Source organism: Anas acuta, chromosome 3 (genome assembly GCF_963932015.1).
Source record: "Anas acuta chromosome 3, bAnaAcu1.1, whole genome shotgun sequence".
Taxonomy (NCBI): domain Eukaryota; kingdom Metazoa; phylum Chordata; class Aves; order Anseriformes; family Anatidae; genus Anas; species Anas acuta.
This window is the reverse complement of record NC_088981.1, coordinates 70,174,400-70,194,941: the sequence shown is the minus strand read 5'-3', so window position 1 is coordinate 70,194,941 and position 20,542 is coordinate 70,174,400. Positions and strand designations below refer to the sequence as shown.

Here is a 20,542-nt window from a genome sequence, read left to right as displayed (position 1 = left end):
AAGGAGGAATTAATCCAGGCGAGGAATTTTATGTATTTTAAAAGCTTGGCTTAATTTGAAGATATATTAAGCAAGGTAAAACTGGCAAAATGTACCAGTTCCCATTACTTATTATGCTATCTAAGTTACTTTTTAAGAAATGAAAAATTATGCCTGGTAATGTGTTTCACAGCACTGAGAGATATTAGTATTACATTTTTTAAACTCTAACATATGCAATATCTATGAGTGATGAGCAACGTTTTTGCTGCTCATCAAGCCCCTTTACAAAAACAAAAGCGTTGGTAACAGCAGAGGACACATCACGATACAGTCATGACATGTCTCGACAAGAGACCTTACTCTTGAACGTGCCTGGCTTTTTCCAGGAACAAGGAATGGCTTTTCAGGACTGCCTGATACCTGATCTCTCTTCACACACAGAAGACAGTCAGGGCCAACTGCTGCAATAGTATCTGAAGGAGACACCTCACTGCCACCTGTAACTTGCCAGGACAAGGCTTAAGGGGAAAATCTATGATCAGCACTTCTTAATTTTATTACCTGGTGATTTCCAGGGCTGGTACACAGGATCCGGGTTTGTAAGCAGAGCTCCCTCTGTACTCCTTTGCAAAGATGAAATCTTGTATGCTGGCTTTTCCTTCCAGTAACTTCATGCACTGATTCTGAACGTACTGTTTGATCTGACTTATGTCACGTGTTTCAAATAGCAGCTTGATAGAGCACTCAAGTATCTTTACAACCAAAGGAGAAAGAGGTTTATATTTTAACTCAAAAATCAGTAATTCCAAATAATTCAGTTAAATTATATGCAAGTATTAATACACCATTTAGGAAAAGTCTACGTTGTGAACTAGGATGTTAATATGACAACAGGTTGCCCTCTCTTCCACTCAAAGACATTCATAAACATGTCACTGAACAACTTTTTCTCAGGTTGACACAAACATGAGCCTGCAATTCACATATTTTCTTCTCACACTAGTTCTTTTTGTAAGGAAAGAGTTAGACATTTCTGAGAGTAATTTACATTTATAAATACAAGGATTAAGAAGAATATGCCTGGGACACTGGACAATACTAAAGATAGCAATGCAATCCCAATGTCAATCAGTTAGCTCCCTGAAATTTCGCATCTTTTATGACATAACCATACTCAGATGCTGATATTGCTTCAGCAATTACAGAGGTTTTTCAGAGTACGACACATTATTCTTCCCCTGTCATTTAAGATGTTTTATTACAACTTTCTGACTGCCTCAACAAACATAAAAATTGGGATTAAAAAATAAGAATGGAAGTAAATCGGAAGTGGTTACCCTTCTTACTGGGATAAATTTGTTTTGACTTAAGTACAAGAAATGTTTCTTTTTAAAATCCCAATACACAGCTTAACATAAACAGACAATTTTATTTTAAATGAATTATCAGCTGAACTTGATTTCTGTAAGTGAGTCATTTAGCAAACAGCCTTCGGGGAAAAGTCTGCCTCACTCGTCTTGGATTTTAACTTACTTCCCTGTAAAGTGAATTGGATCAAGGATGGTCTTCTAGAGAACTTACATGGAACTGAGGGCTTTTATGTTTTTTTTTTTGTTTTTTTTTTTAGGGGCCAAAATATAGTAATTGTTAAGGTGGAAACTGCAAAACCTTGTAATGCTGCACAAGTCCTTCAATTTGTTTTCCAAACTACTCATACCAGAAAGACAAAGTCTCAGACAGCTAACAAAGACTAGAAACCCTGAGAAAAGATAAAAATGCAATGAAATAACTGAATACTGTGATTTTGTTCAGAAAGAATGCATGAGTGTCTTACCTTGGAAACAGCAGGACAGGAGTCCCTTCGGACGGTCTCTATGCCTTTTGCATCAAATACTGGGTCCTTCTGGTCCAGTGTTTCATACATGTAACCCACGTACCTCTTCTTAGTTTGCAGGACACATGGCAAGTAAACCTGGAACGGTTAAGAAGAACATAGCCCAGTCTGACATTTGTATTTGTTGACAGTAGTGAATATAAGGTGGCTCTGAATACAGAGGGTTTCAGAGGGGTTTGGTGGTGTTCCAGACACTCTATCTTTGAGGCTGTGTAGAGTATGCACTTTACTCTTCCTGTCTTAGGAAGCCTCCCTAGGAAAAAACCTCAGTATTTTGACCTACAAGTGAATAAGGGCACTTGAAGTGAAGCACTTGGACACCTGCTCAAGCGTATCTTTACAGCTAGTAATTTTTCTGACTAATTACTCCTTCAGCTTAATGACGTGGGATTACCTCAAAGAAATGGGAAGGGTCTCTGTGTATCAGTCAGCGAGGAAAGGTTGCTGTTCCTTCCATGGGTATTCTGACTTTTCTTGTTAATATTTTTCTACTGTATTTTCACTGAAAAATGGCAATTTGCTTATGAATTCTGATTGAACCTCTTGAATCAGGTAAGTACTTTTAAAATCTCTACAGAATCTGAACTAATTACTAGTGACTTTCCAAGGATAAAATTCCACGAAAATCAGTAGCACATTGCCTTGCTCTTCTATGGCTTGCAGTCATTAGTGCTTCTTTCAAAAGCCTGCTGAATGAATGTGTATGATTTTTCATTTTATATGTATACGCCTCACATGGACATATCCTGAAGTGTGCTAAAGCTGACTGAAGAATAAACATCTGGCTGGGAATTAATGCACTGGAATCCTGGAATCACTTCAAGGGACGGTGTACATTTTCACTACCAAGTTGCCCACATTTGTTTGGTAGCATGCATATAATATCAAACTGAGGGAGACATTTCCAAAACTTGATGAGAAGGGAATTTCAAATTGCCTGGTGCTGCCAGGGTAACAAGCCACCAGGCATCCAGATGTGAAAAAGGGAAGGTTTCTTTTTGTGGTGCATTCTGCAGCGCTCCTCTGACAGGGTCACTACAGCATTAAGAAGGAGCTGGCAACATACGCACAGAAGCAGTATGGTGCACAACTGCTGTATATCATTACACCGAGTTAATGTGCAGAAAAATCTTTTTTCTTCACATTGTTCTTAGGATAACAACACTTTCACTCAACACGCTTGCAGTAAAACATCCTCCTTTTACCTTTTCAAACTTCAGTTTAACAGGTTTGGGGTTTGTTGCTGTTACAGCTTCGGCAATTTCTTGACCAATCTTGAAAGACTGCTCCTTAGTTGCTCCTTTCAAGAGTACAAACATGCTGCAAGAAATCAGACATAGGAAATAAGAACAAATCTGTTCAGCACAGTTCCTGAAGCTTATAAGCTATAGCATCCTGGTGGCAAGGCAAAGACGCAAGTTGTTAACGATTCTGTTCCTTGCCCTCATTTTGAAAAGCCAAAAAATCTGAGAAAATTCAGTGTTCAGTCTGAGATCTGGAGTGCCAAAGGCATGATGAATGCTGGGGCTCTCTTGTAGGCAGGGACTGTGACAGCTCCAGGCACTGCAAAACTTCTGGGTTCTCAGGAGAGAACTGCAGAGAGCTCTGGGTATGCTGTTTGTTTTCACTACGGCCAGCAAGAGGAATTTGCTTCCTTCTCCTAGCAGTAATTTTTTAGCATGTGTGAAACTACTGTGAATTTAGTATCTTTGACATTTCAAGTCTTTCATCAAATTTGGCTGAAATTGTTCACCGGATTCACAAGTCATTACGGAGGAACAACCAGATAAGCTGTTTCCCATGGCAGAGAAATGATCCAAATCTAGCACCAGAGATGGATAAGCCTACAGCATGGCCATCATTTGGAAGAATGATTGACTAAGGAAGGGGAATTACTTATATAATGTATTTCATGCAGCATATCTTTGCATACTTTGGTGGCTGCTTCTGAACTGATCTGCTTACGAAACTTAGAAGAATGCCTTCCTCTGAGAATCAACACGTAATACAAAATATATTATAAGTCGCTCTGTTTTCCAAAATAAAAATGGCATCAGAAACAGGCACAAAAATGCTCATTCAATAAAGATGACTTGTATTGATTCACACCTGAAAAAACGTGTTTATTTTTCCTCTCCTTCCTGTTCCATAAAATTTACAACAGAAAGAAAATCTTTCTAAGTGTACTAAAAGAAACTCCAGGAAAATGAACATTCTTTACTTTGCATCATTCTGCAAGACAGTAAGCAACATCCCAAAGAGAGTTCGTCTACTTTTTCCAGTATCATAAATCTTGTTGAGACAACAGAAAAAAATAAATATGAAGAACTATTCAGATTTTAAAACATTTTAAGGAACAATCTGTTAGTTACCTGTCAGTATCACCATAGACGACGTGAGCACCCCATTTTTTGGTATCATTCACCAGTTTTATAGCACGCTCCAATGTTTCTCTGGCTTTGTGGACAATGCTATCACCAAGCTGCAATGTCAAAGAGAAATTGAAAAGCTTTATTTTACTGCTGAAACCACTACTAGCTCTTGGTAAATGCTGGTAACTTGGCTTGATCTGTTTATGAAAATTATTATATTGAGATCATGTGATGTATTTTATCGTTTAGAAGAATATAATAAAAATTAAAAAGGTTGCTTATGTCACCCTAAAATAGCAGGAATTAAAGGAAGAATGATCAAATTACTACCAAAGAAATGAAAATAAAATTTAGTTTAAACTTCTTTAGGCACATGATAAGTATAAGGAGCAAGAGAAGATTGCTTAGGATTGTTCTCTCCAGTTCTTGGATTCTGCTGATTCCTCCTGGTATAACAAGTATCAAATTGCTACAATGTTCGATTTTATTTCCACCATTAGAACTGTAATGCAATCTACCTTTGGAGAGATTTCTACAGAAATGCCAACTGCAAATGTGTTTTTTACTAGGAAAAAGAAGATCTTTTTTTTTAAGGACAACAAAAACAGTACTACAGATAAACAGCTTTTATGATGGTACTTTGATTAAATGTTTCAAATAATAATACTGTGTTATCTTACTATGTTTTAATAATTGTGTCTTTCCCACAGTTTTTCTGTGTTGTCATCTGCAACCCTTACCTCAATGCATGGCATTCTTCCAGAAAAATTAGCAGCAGTGTAACCATATGTAAAATTAGCTATATATTTAAGACCCAACTGCCGAGCTTCAAGCATTCGAGTTATAGCCTTGTCATGCTTGTAAGCCTTCATTGACTGTTTCACCATTATCCTAGTCTTCAAGATTTCTTCTAGCATTCTTGGCAGCACACCTTTTCTTACCGAAGGCTGCCGTAAAGGGAACAAAGAAAAAAAAGTGTTAAAAAGCCCAACCTAAACAGTTAAGAGTAAGGAAAACCTAGAACGATTAGATAATCACTGATAAGATGAATAATTAGCAAGACGCCCCAGGCACCAATGGTTTGGCTCGTCATGGAAATATTACAAGCAACATAAAATATATGCAAAGCTCTTAAGGGCAGGGTTAATAGCTTTTTGTTGTTTTCATCAGCCCTGCTAATGTAATGTTTAGAAAACCTTATTAACTAAAATGGGACTTCAATAGTTAACTCACTCTATTAAATCTCAAAGTGCTAAAAGGTAAAGGAAAATTATCTTTTAAAAATTCTGCAAGCCTTCTTTACCTAGAATTTTGTTTTACATTAAATATACATATACTGATGACTGGCTAATTATTTGTATGTGCTCCAGGCCATATTTATTAATTTCATTATATATCAGCCAGCAGTACACACAGCATAAAATGAGAACAATAAAAAGCAAGTCAGGGAGTTTCATCTCCCAAACCACGACTCTTTGTCTAGGAAAGCATTGTGCTTTTCAAGCAGGAGAAGAATGAAGTGTTACACGCAGATAATTACTGTTTGATCCCCAAACTGCACAAGTAAAATGCAGTTTAATTATAGATGAAATAAGCCTTTGGTATAAATGAAAGCATGAAGACGACATTTTGTTTTTTGAACTGTCAGAAGTTCAGCACGCTGACAAATATCAGCAAACACTGGGAAATGAGAGACTGAGCCTCCCCCCTCTTCTGTCTGCTCTTAACACAGCAAAATATGAACTACAACATCAATTTGATCTTAAGCTAGACAAGCAACAGGAAGTAAAAATGCCTGTCACAGAGCACTAATGTCATTACCTTGACAAAAGCCACTCCACTGGGTGACACTGTGATATCATGCCTAATCTGGTAAAGCAAGTCAGGAGGTACTCTCAGAGATGTGCAGCCGAATTTGAATGCATCGTATCTAATAGAGAGAAAATTAAATATGAAGATGATTTGTTCATTTACAGCCCAACGAAGCAAAAGCATCAAGTCACATTCAAATGCTGATAATGCCAGCAAGGACAGAATGACAAGGTATAAATTTCAGGTATGAACAAACACACCATCATTTACATTTCTTAGCGACATGCAAAACACTCTAGGAGGAAAGTAGCAATATATGTCTAAATTCCACACAGTGTAATTTACCCGCCCTGTGTCAATACATTATTTCCAAATGCTGAGTTAGTGGAAGCCTCTAATCGTACCCTAATCCTCTATGGAAACCATGCATGTTTACCAAGTAACATGATGCATATATTTTCTTCTTACGACTTCAGAATTTCCAGTCAGAAACTTGAAAGCCTGCTGGTGACACCTACTAATCACTGCATGCATCTTCCCATTCTTCCAAATATTGTTTTATAAAGGTAATTATAATGAGAAGTGATTTTTTTTTCAACTAACAGATTTACTGTTAATCTCAATAAAAGGTGCTATATAAAATAATTGTATTTTTTTTCATTTTGAGTAGTTAAGACAAGAGTGAACTGCAACTTTTAAAAGGGGACAAGAATTTATGACCATAAAGTGGAACAATACTAGTCCAGTTTTGAAAATACAGTAGATTTATGTTTCAATTTATTCTGAAGCAACATTAAAAACTAGCATTAACACAGTAATGAATTAGGCTCTGTTCTGTTAAAATAATAATAGTAATTTGTGTGCATGTGCATTTTAACAGAACAGAGCCTAATTCTGTAATCAAAAAGCACATATTGATGTGCATGTGTATGTGTGTATACACACATGCACACACCCCCATGGCAGATCTTCACCATCTCATAACAGAAAATGGTGCTATTCATACACATCCCTAATTTCCAATGACAGCCAAGGGTTCTCAGTATCTTACAAAGCATGCTGAAGTCTCTACCGAATCAAAGTTTTTAAGAAAAAGAAAAACAACTTACTTTCCTAAGTTTTCAACATGTCCCAGGCAGGTTGAAAAACAGTAGTTGTATGCTATCACAATGGAAGGATATAACGACTGGAAGTCTAATACAAGAACTGCGTTGCTGTAGAAGCGGGATTCTGGCTCCATTATTAAGGGAACACACTGAGGGGCTTTCATCTGAGCTCGCTGCTGGATACTGGGTGTCACAGGAATATAATTCATTGGCTTTGCAACACGTAGCATCATGGACTCCACACGATACTGCAAAACAGATTGGATATTGTCATTACAACTAGAATTTCAAAAATGGAGAACAGATATGGACGTATTAAAATTATATAAATATGCACTTACATTTCCTGAATTTAAAGTACAAATAGTTTTCCCAAATAAACAACTATACTCTTATTTTTAATGTATATTTTCTATCACACTTGGAACTTTTCCTTGTGTTTCCTCAGCATTTAGCCCTAACCTTAAAAAACAAAGTACTTCTGATTTGTATCTATGGGAAAACAAACAAACAAATATCCAGCTCAGGGTAGAAATTAAAAATCCAGTAGTCTACAAAAATATTATACAGCAATGCTACAGTCAGTGAATGAGCATTTGCTAATTTTAATTTTCGTTAGACTTAGAGAACATTTTTTAAAAAAGATATACTGTACAGTTGGTTTGCTTACCATTTTCCATAGGAGTTTGGACAGAGATTTTATTCAAGAAAACAGAAAAATGACAAGCAAGCTGTGTAAGTTAGTAATTGTACTTCTAAGTTTGTGACTGTGCAAGGTAACTACAATATACTTGGCAGCAAGAGAACCAAGGGAAGAATATGTCAGCCCACTTCTAAAGTCATTTTTTTGCATTTAAAGCTTTGTTCTAGGTACCATGATTTCTCCCACATGATGCCACAAATACTACAGGAAGGATAAAAGATCAGAAAGTTTAAGTACTTTTACCTTGTTCAAGATATCACAAAATGTCATCTACGGAGGCTGTCACATTAGAATTATCTCTAATCATTTGTATATTATTACAATGTTATAGTAAGGCTTTACAAGCACTAATAGCCAGGTACTCATATCATTGTATGCATTTACAATAATAATAATAATAAAAAACAGCTGAAAATTAAGTATATAAATGTCAAAGGACTGAAAATCCTGATTTACCAAGGAACAATCCTACATAGTCCTAAAATCCTCTGCTTTGTCAGCAACTAGATAACTCTTCAAAAGCCCTCTGCCTGCTGCTGCCTTCCTTGTGCACACGTGTATCCAGTGATGAGCCGGTCACGGAGCAGAACTGTGCAAAAACTATTTTTTTTTCTATTTTTCAGCAAGTTCTTCAACCATCTGACTAATAGCCTATATGCCTATGACCACCTCATGTTAAACTTGATTAGTCTGCTATAGAATATCCAAAATAGCTTAACAAAAGAAAAGAAAATCGCCTTTAGAACAGTCTTGTAAAACTTAATGAAAGAAAAATTTTGAAAAGAAAAACGTTAAAATAACTGAAATCCTTTCTTAGTAGAGAAATCCTTTCTAGCATCTCCGTTTCAGATAAGGAAAAAAGGAGCATCTTCCTGAGATGCAGTGATTGTTCTTTGGAGTGAAAAAAGTATTATCTGAGGTAACTTGGAGTTGTTGCAACTGCCATTTCTGTGAACTAGAAAGTTTCAATGATAAAAAAAAAAAAAAGTGCACAGAAGGAAAGAGAAAAGAACAGTCAGGATTGAAAATGCTGCATGTTTCTGTTGCTCACTCCCACTCACAGCCATTTGAGAAAATGACAGGCAGAACAGTCTTCACAGGCTGTAATCATGATAGTTTAAGCATATCTATGCTGGCGGTAAGCCAGCCCACCCTCCCTGTCCCTAACTGTGCATTTCTCTTCCCTTGTGGTACTTTTCTGATAGTGGGGTAAGCCAGCTCAGGGAGCTGAACCGGTGAAAAGCCCTTTCTCCTCACCTCCAGCTCCCCACCAGTAAAAGAAAAATCAAAATAGAATAAGGCCAATGTAGCTCTGTACCAGCAAAAACCTCTATGGGGTTGAGAGATGACACAGGCAGTTGCAGTCTCAGAAAGTAAGTGGCAACATTTTAAAACTGGCTTTATTAATTTTGATTTTTTTAAATTGTTAAGGCACTGACACTAGTTTCTCGCTGCCTTAAGACAATGTTGGTCTGTTTAGGACATTAATTTTTAAGTTGTCTTTCTCTTGATAGGATTTGGCAAAGTAATCAAATCCTGGTCAGCTAGCTGAATGTCTATTAAAACTGAAAGCAGACTGATGGTAGGAAAGAAGAATTATGGTAGGAAAAGAAAGACAACAGAAGCAAAAGTAAGAGTAATTGTCTCCTTGATTCAGGTGCTGTTCAAGGCTCATGTGAAGTCATAAAAACAGCTTAGTTAGCCTCATCAACCAGAACCTGGGCAAGAAAAGCCTTTCTAGTTAATGAAAACTCCTGGGGTCCCAAAGAAAGAGAAGGGTAAATCTGTCCTGCTCACTTTTCTTCTGATGCTAGTGTCAAGTTAACAGAACCATGCATCTTGCATGACACATGTACTTAATAAAGCCAGAGCCACTTTTGTCTCATCATCAAATCTTGCCCAGTGGTCTGCTTCACAGGAAATGTCTTTTATAACATAGTCAATGCAGCTTTGCCTGCCATGGAAGAAAATCACCTCACCTCGTGATTATAAATACATTTGATTAAATTTCTTAATGTTTTATAAAGTGTTCATTTTCAGACTCATATAAGTGTGAAAAATATCAATCCAAAAAGAAAATTTAGTGCTCTCAAAGTCATTATAGAAGACCCAGTGTAGTAATTATATTTGGGGCAATCTTAACTATTTTTAACAGCTACTTTTAATCTCTGGAGACTAACTATTACTGTCTTTGAATTACCTTTCTTAACGTTTCAATTTCTTGTTATACAAAACAGTCCTCTGACCTTATGAAAATACATACACTGACTCTGAAAATATTGAAGAACTAAAACGTTTTGTAATGACTATTTTGCTTTTGTGAAGTGTAAGGTAAACTAAATCTTACCTGGGAGCCTCTTGTTAATACATGTAAGAACTGAATGCCAAAAAGTCTTGCCATTTCACTTGTTCTGTCAATCAAATCCAGTTTTTCTAATAACTGGAGGTTCCCATGGACCCGGCTAACGTAATGATCAACCATTTTCCATCTGTGAAAGTGAACACCTTGTTATAAACAATCAGGACAATGCTGCTCTTTCTAAGAAAAATGTATTTTTATGACAGCTTATTACAAATGAGCAAATAAAATTTCCCACAGGACATTTTTATACAGCTCTTTCAGAAATGTGGCACACAAGCATACACTTACCTATTCTAAAGATACACACAGAATGTGGTATAGGAACCTAATGCTATGGGATATCTCAATAACATTCTATATCCTGTTTGCCTTACCACCCACCCTAAAGAATTACTAAAATAGAAACCTGAGTTTTTCTTCACCTGTTCATGTTTGCTTTTTTTCCTTCCCAAGTGGAATTCTGTGGAAACAACCTTCTGTATTTGTTGAATATAACTTCGTAATTTCAACACTAGGCCAAGTTTCCACATAGTCCAAAAGTATTTAAGAAAACAAATACATGTTATTGAAGACATTCAAATCAGTACTCACACTATTACTAATTGTTGACATGACACAATACCAAAACACTCCAAGGAAGAGTGAAGCCCATTGTGATACATGTCATATACAGATATTTTTAAGCAGCTACAGTTACTCTCTGAACATCTTGTACACTGTTTTGTACTATTCTTAAGCCTAGCTGGCTTGGCACGTACAGTGAAGTAAAACAGAAACCTGACAGTTCATTAGAAATCCTTCTGATGAATACTACATACCAAATAAAGACCTTACAGAACTTCAGAACAGTAGAGCTATTCAGATAAGTTGAAACTGTAACTGAAAAATAGCTTTGCTTTTTTAAATAGAAAAACAAAGATATCACATTGAGGGTATAACCATACAATAGAACACATCAGGACAGCAAAGTAAGGTCATGTTGCTGTATGTAGACTGTTCGAGTACCTGAGCTAAATTGGTTATTTCTATCTATGCTGGTTTTAGCTTATATCTATACAACTCTAAGAATCTGGCCTTAAAAAGAACAAATAAAAAAACTCGTAAGAATGGATTACCTGTAGACATCCGCCTTGTTATCAAACCAATCAGAAAGAACTCGGAAAGTAAATAAAGGAAAACGCTGATGAAGAACATGAAAGCCCACATTTTCAAAGGTGTAATTCATTAGATTCACCTGAAAAAATGCAGAGAATGTGTTAACATGCATAATGTCTTTCACAGTCAAAGAAATCTATACTTTTTAAAAATGGTAACAACTAATTACCTTTCTATGAGCATTCTTTGTTACCGAAGTGTATCAACATTTATATTTAGAAGTCCCTAACTATTTACAAGTCATGAAAGAATATCCCTCATCAAACGAAAAGACCACATAGAATTAAATAGATCACAAAGATCAGTTTGGTCAGAACAAAGTCTGTTAAGACTCAATCAGCTGGATGTTGAATGTAAGGTCACAAACAGCAGAACGGGTATGAGAACTCAAAATAATTTCAAGTATTTAATTTAGTACAAGCACCATACTAGCTGACTTGCTATAACTCGTAAGTTGTTCTCAAGACCCACAAAGAAGTGTAAAGGAGTATCATTAAGACACAATACTGGAAGAGAATGGTTTCAGTATTTTACATTTTAGTGCTATGCAAAATCCATTCTCACAGAGTGGCCTACAGCTGTATTTGAAAGGGTATTAAAAAACAAAAAAGAAAAAGCTATATAAACTATATGAAATTTTCAACAAACTCTCCAATAATTAAAAAAAAAAAAACACACATAAATTTAACACACTGAACTGTTTTTTAACATTACCTCATTTCTCATCATTCTCCAAATATTTAAGGTAATTCGCCCAACAATATTTATTTCACTCATTGTATCTGACCCATATTCATCCAGCTCAGCTGAAAATCTGTTCTCCTTCTTATCGTCTAAAGACATTAAAAGAAAATACATTTAGACAAGTTATAGTACAGTCAACATCAGATCAAGTTATCTCTGCCCATTTGAGCTGCTGAGAAAAATAAGAATTCCTAAAAACTGTTACTGTTTGTACAAGATAATTTATTTACCAGTCTTCCATAAAATTGCTAAATAAAATTCTTCCATGTTTTTGCAGTCTTGCACACCCTTCTGAAGATAACTCTTACTTTGGGTTAATTGAAATGGTGTCCATGGCAATATATTCTCTGTAGCGAATATATTGGCTAAGCAGTGCTGAATGTTACTTGAGAGCTAGTTGCACGCACGTTAGTGCACAATACACACACATGAGAAAAATGATATCTGTCCTAAGGAGTTTCTAATCCAGGTTTTACTTTTCATGATCTTACACAATCGGAATCAAGTCATGGGAGAGAAAACTCAGCACCTTTTATACTGTGAAAGCAAAACAGAGTGGGAGCAGGTGGACGTAAGTTCTGGACAACACAAATGGAGAGAAAAGGATACAGGAAGGAACAAATGCAGAGGCAGAAGGAACAATCTGACTCTCTGTAACAGTGACTACTGTAGAGGAAAGAACCTCTTATGCCTTCTTTTTTTGAAATACTACTGCACAAGAGAGGACAGCTCTTTTGGTACGTATCTTTCTTTCAGTAAAGCTAAGGCTACAGCTTTGACATTCCTTCCTGAGTTTACATAGATGTTTTTTTTTAAAATGCACAATAGAGTTTAAAATTCAATACGAAAACACACTGTATTGTTAGATACATTAATCACGGTGCTTTTAGGGCTACCTCCACAAACCTCCAGCCTTGTTCCTTCTTATTAGTTTAATGGAAGAAGAAAGCATTTTGAGGCAATTTCCCCACAATTCTACATTCATATCAATTTTTCAACTGTTGGTTGTGTATTCTCACTCTATCAGATATGTCTGTACAGCATCCTACTCACAAAAACTCACAGTTGCTCTACAGCTGGTATGGGGAATATCACCAGGACCATTTGAGCCTCTCTGGAAACAAAGTACAGAGAAGGAGAACTGGGCAGTCTTCCTACCTTTCAAGTGTGTGAGATGAAATGAAAAGAAATCTCCTCTCATCCTCTGTTCCCCACATCCTATCTTTGAGTTGTGATGCAAAAGAGGAAACAGGAGGCCACAGTGCACACACAAAATGCCACTACGCACAGGCACAGTACTCACTTCTCTTGTGGTGTGTCCTAATGACTTATGAATAGTTCACTTGTAAATGGCAGAGGCAGCACCAGACTCAGCCAATAAAGCAAAACCAGAGAGAAGTCCAGCTTTCTTTTGTTAAGTTGAAATCACGAGAAAGGGAAGGAAAAGTACCTTCCATCTTTATTTCAATAGGAGGAAAGAGGAGCATGCTGCTTGAAGGAGCACTTCCTGTTCTGAAAATACAGCATGTGAAGAAGGGAGGGAAATATGAAGCATAGGGGTTGGAAAAGCAAGAGGAACATAGATGGGGTAAAAACCATGGACAAGAAGGCCACAAAGCAACACAAAACACACTTGTATGTTTATGGTCATGCATGCAAGCCAACGCTTTTGGCATGACACTTTTGGGAGGAGTTCAGTGTGAATTTCCTTATCTTTCTCTTGTGGTTCAACAACAACAGCAAAAAGATCAATTACTTACCTTACAATAACCCTGGTTCTTAGAAATATTTTAAGTGTTACGTATTCCACTTCTGGGTGTACATCTAACACCTAACACAAGAACTCATGTACCATGAGTAACAGTGCTGTGGAGATCATGTCTATGTCCTGCATGCCCTCTTGCACTTTATGTCCAAAGGTATCAAGTGCTACAACCCTTTATTCCTTCACTAGAACTAAACCCAAGCTGTGTAGGGAGGACTCCACAGCCGTAGGGATGGAAGCCTGACTCTGAAATACATAGGGACATCACCAAGAACCAGACAGTTCCTAGAGAGGTAACCCTTCTTCAAGGAACTCTTCATGTGTATTCCACATCTAGTAATTCGAACAACAGCTTATGCTATGAAGGTGTGTACTAACGAGAGCTTTGCTGATGTAGCTGTTGATTCTTCAACAACCAAAGTGCAGGCAAAGTTGTCTTGCAAGACAAAAGCTGTGATTCAGCCTTTGAGAACAAAAGCAGACACACGAGTTGATGAACTGAAGTTATGAGCCCATCCTGAAATGAAAAGATGGTTGAGTCGTAATTCTACAGCAGAGCAGTAAGCCCTTGTGATCTTTGGAGGTTTAGGAAACCTTTGAGTGCAACGCTTAGCATTACTCTTCCCGAAGAGATTGCTAATCTCAAGGTAGGTCAAAAGGTTTTCTGAACATCCTTCAATACATCTTAAGATTGTACCCAAAGGCATTATTATTGCAACCACTGTATCACCTCAGTTCAAGCCATCAAAGGAATTTAGTAACAAGGTTCATCCAATTAGCTATTTTTCCTGCAGCACAAATTTGAGATCTTTGGGCTGAAAAGAGAAACTTGTTGTGACCTTTGATGACCAACTCACACTTAAACTGTTATGTGCTCCTGCTTTTGATAGATTAAATGCTTAGAAATAGAGTGAGATCCAGTTACAAGCAGCTTGCAGCTGAAGACGTAAATTTGTTCTTATGTTTTCTTGTCCCTGGGTGGTCTCTGTAACTCAGACATTTTCTAAACAAGTCATAGGTACCAAGAGTATCCAAAGTTTTGAAAGTATAAAAGGAGTGCACAAACATTCAAACTTCAAGGAAGGAGTGAGTGAACTTAGCTCCTCTAAAACATGTTCTTCTCCTGCCCAGGCAGACAGGATGCCAAGATAAAAGATGCTATTGCTACGTCGGTAAGTCCAAGGATGCAACCATCCTGGTATCATGTTCTACCATGTTCCCAAAAGCAGATGCCTCAGAAATAGGGGAAGCAAATTACAGATAATCTCTCTAAAGCTCTTCTAACTTCTAACAATTTGCAGCCTCCTCGGCCAGACATTACTTTCATATACACAATAGTACCCAATGGATTCTTCTTCCAACAATTTCTCTCTTGTAGCTAACAAACTTAAAGCATTCATAATATCTTCTGGCAAGGAGCTCAATAGTTCAACAAGCCAGGGATGAAAAATCAACTCCTATTCCACAGCTGCCATTTGCTAGCTTCATTTGATGATTTCTGGTTCTTGTATCAGAAAAAAAATCATGACCAACCAAGCCATATTTCTCTTTATACCCCCTCAAGATTTCACAGGATTCTTACTGAGTTATGTCTGTTCTGGAATCATACCTTCCTAAATCATTAGCCACATTTGACTTACCCTCCTCCTGTTTACCAGTTCTCCTATATCCATTCTGATTGGCAAGAAGAGGCTAGAGCCGCACTATTTCATGTACTAGCACACTACAGATTTTTACGTGTATATTTCTTGTTTCCCATTTTCTTTTCTCCATAGCTTCTAATAATTCATTTGCTCTTTCAACCATTACAGAGTAACAAGACCAAGTTTTTAAAAAGGACAATCACAGGCAAGCACTTCTTATTTCATGGCTATTTAGTTTCTGTACAGATCTCTGACAAGAGCCCTGTAAAAAGCAGCTTTTTTTTAAAAAAAAAAAAAAAAAAAATCTGATGTCCCTCATCCACATTTTTTTGACAACTGCAAAGAGCTACAACACATTTTTTAGGCAGTTTTTTACTTCATAGAGCTATCTTGAATTTTCTCAGGGGCAATATATTTATCCAGCTGTTCACTAATTGCAGTCTTCAGAATTATAGTTTCTATTAATTGGCTAAGTACAGACACCAGGCTTACTACTCTCCTGGATAACTTTCCGCAGGTTCTCGAGAAAAAAACACTACCACAAAGAGATCTTTTTCTGAATGCTGAAGGAAAGCACCAGCAATTGGAACAGTAGAATTTCCCCGAAGCACAAGACTGGCTATTTAAAGCAAGGCTTTTATTACAGGGCTGCTGACCAGGACAAATGGTGCTCAGCAGCATCTTTATGCCCTTGTACTCCAGTCAGAGAAACCGCGTACTGTGATTGTGGTGGTTACCCTGAATGACACAGATATGACTGAAGCCAAGGAGAAGCAAGAGGGAGTAGCAGAAGCACCACCAAGAACTGAAAACTGTCTGTAATTTCTTTATGCTAAGGAATTACAATGAGAACTAACAGCAAAAGATACGCAACGCACAGAAACAGGGACTGTTCTTCAGTGATGAACTTCAGCAGCTCTACACCTTTTCGACTTTGGGATGCAGCAGAGCATGCAAAATGGGGGCCTGGCAAGAAAACACAAGCAACTATTCAAAATGAGCTTAGGTTCATGCATAAAGGACACACCCAGAAGTGGAATACACAGGAAATTTCAAGACTCAGAAAACACCGAAAACCAGCATCTTTTTGTGTGTGTGATTATAGGTATAACAACACAAGAGCAACAACAAAAAAGAGGTCCATATGAAAAATTACTGTGCATTATTTATGTGTTTATTTTTAGATTTCAACTCTTTTCTGTTGTAACTGAACTGAAACCCTACATAGTTACTTACCTGGCACACGAGAAATCATCTGGCATAAATCAACATTTAATGCAGCAGCCCTCTGCAAGAGATAACCCCAGGAATGCATCTGGACTTCATAGCCTAACAAAATGTCTGGGTCATATCTAGAGAGGGGGGAAAAAGGAAAATGAGCTTCATATTATTTAAGAAAATATTTTCCATGAGCAGAGAACAAATAGGATTTCATTCTAATCATGGTCAAAAGAGCATTTTCATAGCATTCAAGTGGAAAAAAAAATAGGAGTAGTATTTTCATTGGGAAAGCAATTCTTTTTTATATACTTCTGTTAATTCAGCCTTTACGAATAAAGAACAAAATCTAGATCTATCAGGTTTTAGGTATTCTGTATGAAGTGTGACTGCCTGCAGAACCCGCAGTGAGGTGTAGTCAATTCCTCAAACTTTGCTGTATTATTTTTCTTTATGAAACAGAGTAGAATTTGCTACTTGGCTACTCAAATGTTTTGCAAATACCAGTTGTGTCCTGCATGATTTCGTGGAGTTTATAATAATCAGAGGACATTTCTGGTCCTAAATGATGGCCCTGTTGGGAAAGTTACAACTGACAGCTGAGTGAGCTGTCAGCGACATGAGAAAGGCAACCTCATCTGCCAGTTCTATTTAAATACCTCTTACTTTAAGGTAGCCTTTTCTTTCTGTAAGATACAAAGGAAAAACTGATTTTATGCTGTACCTCAATGCCAGGTAGAATATTTGACTCACTCAGGTATTGGAGAAAGACAAGACAGTTGTTTTTCAACACTGTCACTGCCTATCTTCCAGTTCAGGCCTCAGAGAGGAGTTGACTAGATAGAAGGACAAGCAAGGTGGTTTCAAATCAAAGTGCAGGTAGGAATTAAGTCAGAGGAGCCTGTTTCATCTATCTTTTGAATAGGCACTATTAATAATGGAAGTCATGATTTGGGCAGCTGGTCACTTGTAGGAGAAGAGCTTAAGAATAACTTTGTTGTGCTGGGCAGAAAAAGACTGCCCAAACAGATTTCTGTTATTTTCATAGCCAAAAAAAAAATAAAAAAATCTGGGCTTTGAGTCCCAGCAGGCAGGATTCAATACAGCTGAATGATGACATTGAGGTAGAGGACTGCACAATATGTGAGGGTCCTGTACCCACAGTCCATACCCAACTCCACAACAGGATACAGGCTTGTAAGCCTTGGTTATGGAACAAGTCAGGTCCCTGGCTTATGGACAGGATCTCTACTTTTTGCATCCTTAAACACATCAAACATTTGCTGATTGCTTGATATAGGAGAATACTTTCCCCACATCCTAAGCTAAAGTTAGGTCACAGATGTGACAAATTAAGATTTAGACTTTCATTTAACATGGAAGTGTGTCCTTGCTTATATGTCCCAGCCAAAGGTGCATGACAACTCTCTTTAAAGTTAAGCAGCTACTCTGAGAGTAGCTCTACAAGAGGCTCTCCACATGTCTGCCACAGACACTGACATTTTGTGAAAAATACATGGAAAAGTATCTGAATCTTCTAACTCAGTGCAACCATTTCCTTATTACGGTTTGGGCTTTTGCATCACCTCGGAAAAGCTGCAAAACCTTTTTTACCATCTACTCCTACCTCTGAAAGAAAAGCTTTTATACAATTTTTGTTAAAGCAGAAGATTTTAAAGTAAATTGTTGATTTCTTGCATTCTAAAGACATTAAAAGAACAAGCACTTTGCATTTGGGGGATGTTTTGCTATTTGCTTTTAATGTCGAATGATTCTTTGTTTCTGGATACAGGTTAACAATCATCTGGAGCAATAGAAATAAAAATACTCATTTCTGTTCTCCATTCTAACAGTACACAGTGGCACAAAACCAAAGTTACGTGGAATGGGCAAACAAATGAATTTAGCCTGCAGTTTCTTCCAGCTGCAGAATCCCAGTGTCAAGAAGAACAATCACTATTTGCTGATCAACACAACACACAATGATTGTCAGCTGAGGTTCTGAAACTATGGATAGCTTTGATCTAAGATTTGAAACCAAAAGGAATCATATAGTATTTTATATAGTCATACAAGAAACATTAAAACGTTAACATATTTTCATGCTAATTCTTGTAACTAAACTATCCAGGTACCAGCTTTATTTACATTCATATTTGAAAACTGGTTTCACACTGTCCAACATGGAAAACGCTTGTGTATTTTAAGCAGGTCAAGATGTTACACAGACTAGTTCTACAACAGATGCATGCTTGAATGAGAAACTTGTGAAAAACTGCTTATGTGATAAGAAAACAGCATCTATTATGCCATGGGTTGCTTGTTCTCTTACTTCAGTTCTGAACAGAAAGGAGCATACTATTTGGAAGCAGCAAGTCACTGTAACTATACTAGCAGCTACCATCTGTGATGAAGGAAGTGTTTTGTGTTTTTCCTTGCAGAAGAAAATTCTTTTATTACCTTCCCTCACTTCCTACTTATTCAAAATTTGGTGGGTATTACATTCTTACTGCAAATACTACTGCTTGTATTGCAACTGAATACAACACTCAATCACTTCCTGCATTAATCTTACTATTCACTTTTAAGCTAGTGAATAAAGCAACCTCTGTAAACCATCTGCATGTAATCTCAAGAATTGTTTCTCTGGTATGCTTCAGATGGGAAGATGTTCTACAAGATGAGACATTAAAACACTTCAGTTCATGTTTTCAGATACATGGTTTTTCTTACATGAATAAACTGCTGGTCTAACTTAAAATACATACTTTGACACAGTGTCAAATCACTCAAAAGATTAAAACATGAATGTGCTAGTTTTGAACTCAGTCTTACATTGGCAAGCTATGTAAAGGTTGCCTGTAATGGCACATTACTGAGTCAGAGATTATCCTCTGCAGTGTATTACCTACCCTGCTTTTCCTCCCCATTCCAACTAATGTAGGCATCTGAAGTTTTATAAACTGATCTCATTCTTGTCAATGAAGAAAAAGTTTACCTTTGGGTAAACTATCCCTTATATTATTAGCCACCTCTCACAGAGTAAGATCTGGTTCTTTCCACTTAAAATACATTGTGATGAGGGTACTAGCTATTTCGATACTGACTATTAAGTACTATTAAGTATTTCTAGCTTTCAGTCAGATGGCCCTTATATAAAAGTTATCTGCATGGAAAATTGAGGCAGAGTAGCTAGCAAATGGTAATTTCAGACTGTAGTGTAAATTCCCTGTAAACACAGGGACATGAGATGCTGCTGTTTCCTGACCATTTTCTTGCTGATCAACTGTTTCAATTTATGCAGCAATATTGCCCTCTCAACATTGCCAGCGTGTCATTTGTAGATAGCTCCTGCGGTATTTTTTTGGCTATTAGAGAACAGGTGCCTGAAGCTAAGAGATGACATTATTTCAAATGGAGTAAAGAATAGGTAAACCCAAGGTTTAGCCAACATGGGGAGAGCTCAACCATAGTTTATCTGTCTCTTTCTCTCCCCATTTCATGTTGTGCCATAAAGAAGAGAGGCTGTGAGCTAAGGAGAGGACAAATCCATATTCCTCATTTTCCTTTCTCCCAATTTTTATAGTATACTATCCAGTTGGTCTTCACCACCAGATTAAACTGTCTTATTAAAACAATTTGTAATGAGACCAGCGTTTACACCTGCAAGAAACTACTAAGTTGCAGCCCTGATACTTGAAAGCCGTTGGCTAGAACTAACATGACAGGAATATGAGGTGTGCCTGCCAACACAGTGCTCTTTTGTTAAAAGGATGGGCCCTGATA

At 37.1% G+C, this 20,542-nt stretch overlaps 1 protein-coding gene across 1 annotated transcript in view; it reads right to left on the bottom strand.

Moving 5' to 3' along the window:
* The window catches only part of REV3L (REV3 like, DNA directed polymerase zeta catalytic subunit), a 115,310-nt gene that overhangs the window by 5,097 nt on the left and 89,671 nt on the right, over positions 1-20,542 (bottom strand). The window contains exons 19-29 of the mRNA XM_068677689.1: positions 16,775-16,890; positions 12,101-12,219; positions 11,347-11,465; positions 10,217-10,358; positions 7,170-7,414; positions 6,070-6,178; positions 4,989-5,195; positions 4,249-4,358; positions 3,082-3,196; positions 1,817-1,954; positions 544-734 (exon numbers count right to left, since the gene is read on the bottom strand). Of these exons, the coding sequence (XP_068533790.1) occupies positions 544-734; positions 1,817-1,954; positions 3,082-3,196; positions 4,249-4,358; positions 4,989-5,195; positions 6,070-6,178; positions 7,170-7,414; positions 10,217-10,358; positions 11,347-11,465; positions 12,101-12,219; positions 16,775-16,890 (1,611 nt within the window). The remainder of the gene's footprint in view (positions 1-543; positions 735-1,816; positions 1,955-3,081; positions 3,197-4,248; positions 4,359-4,988; positions 5,196-6,069; positions 6,179-7,169; positions 7,415-10,216; positions 10,359-11,346; positions 11,466-12,100; positions 12,220-16,774; positions 16,891-20,542) is intronic.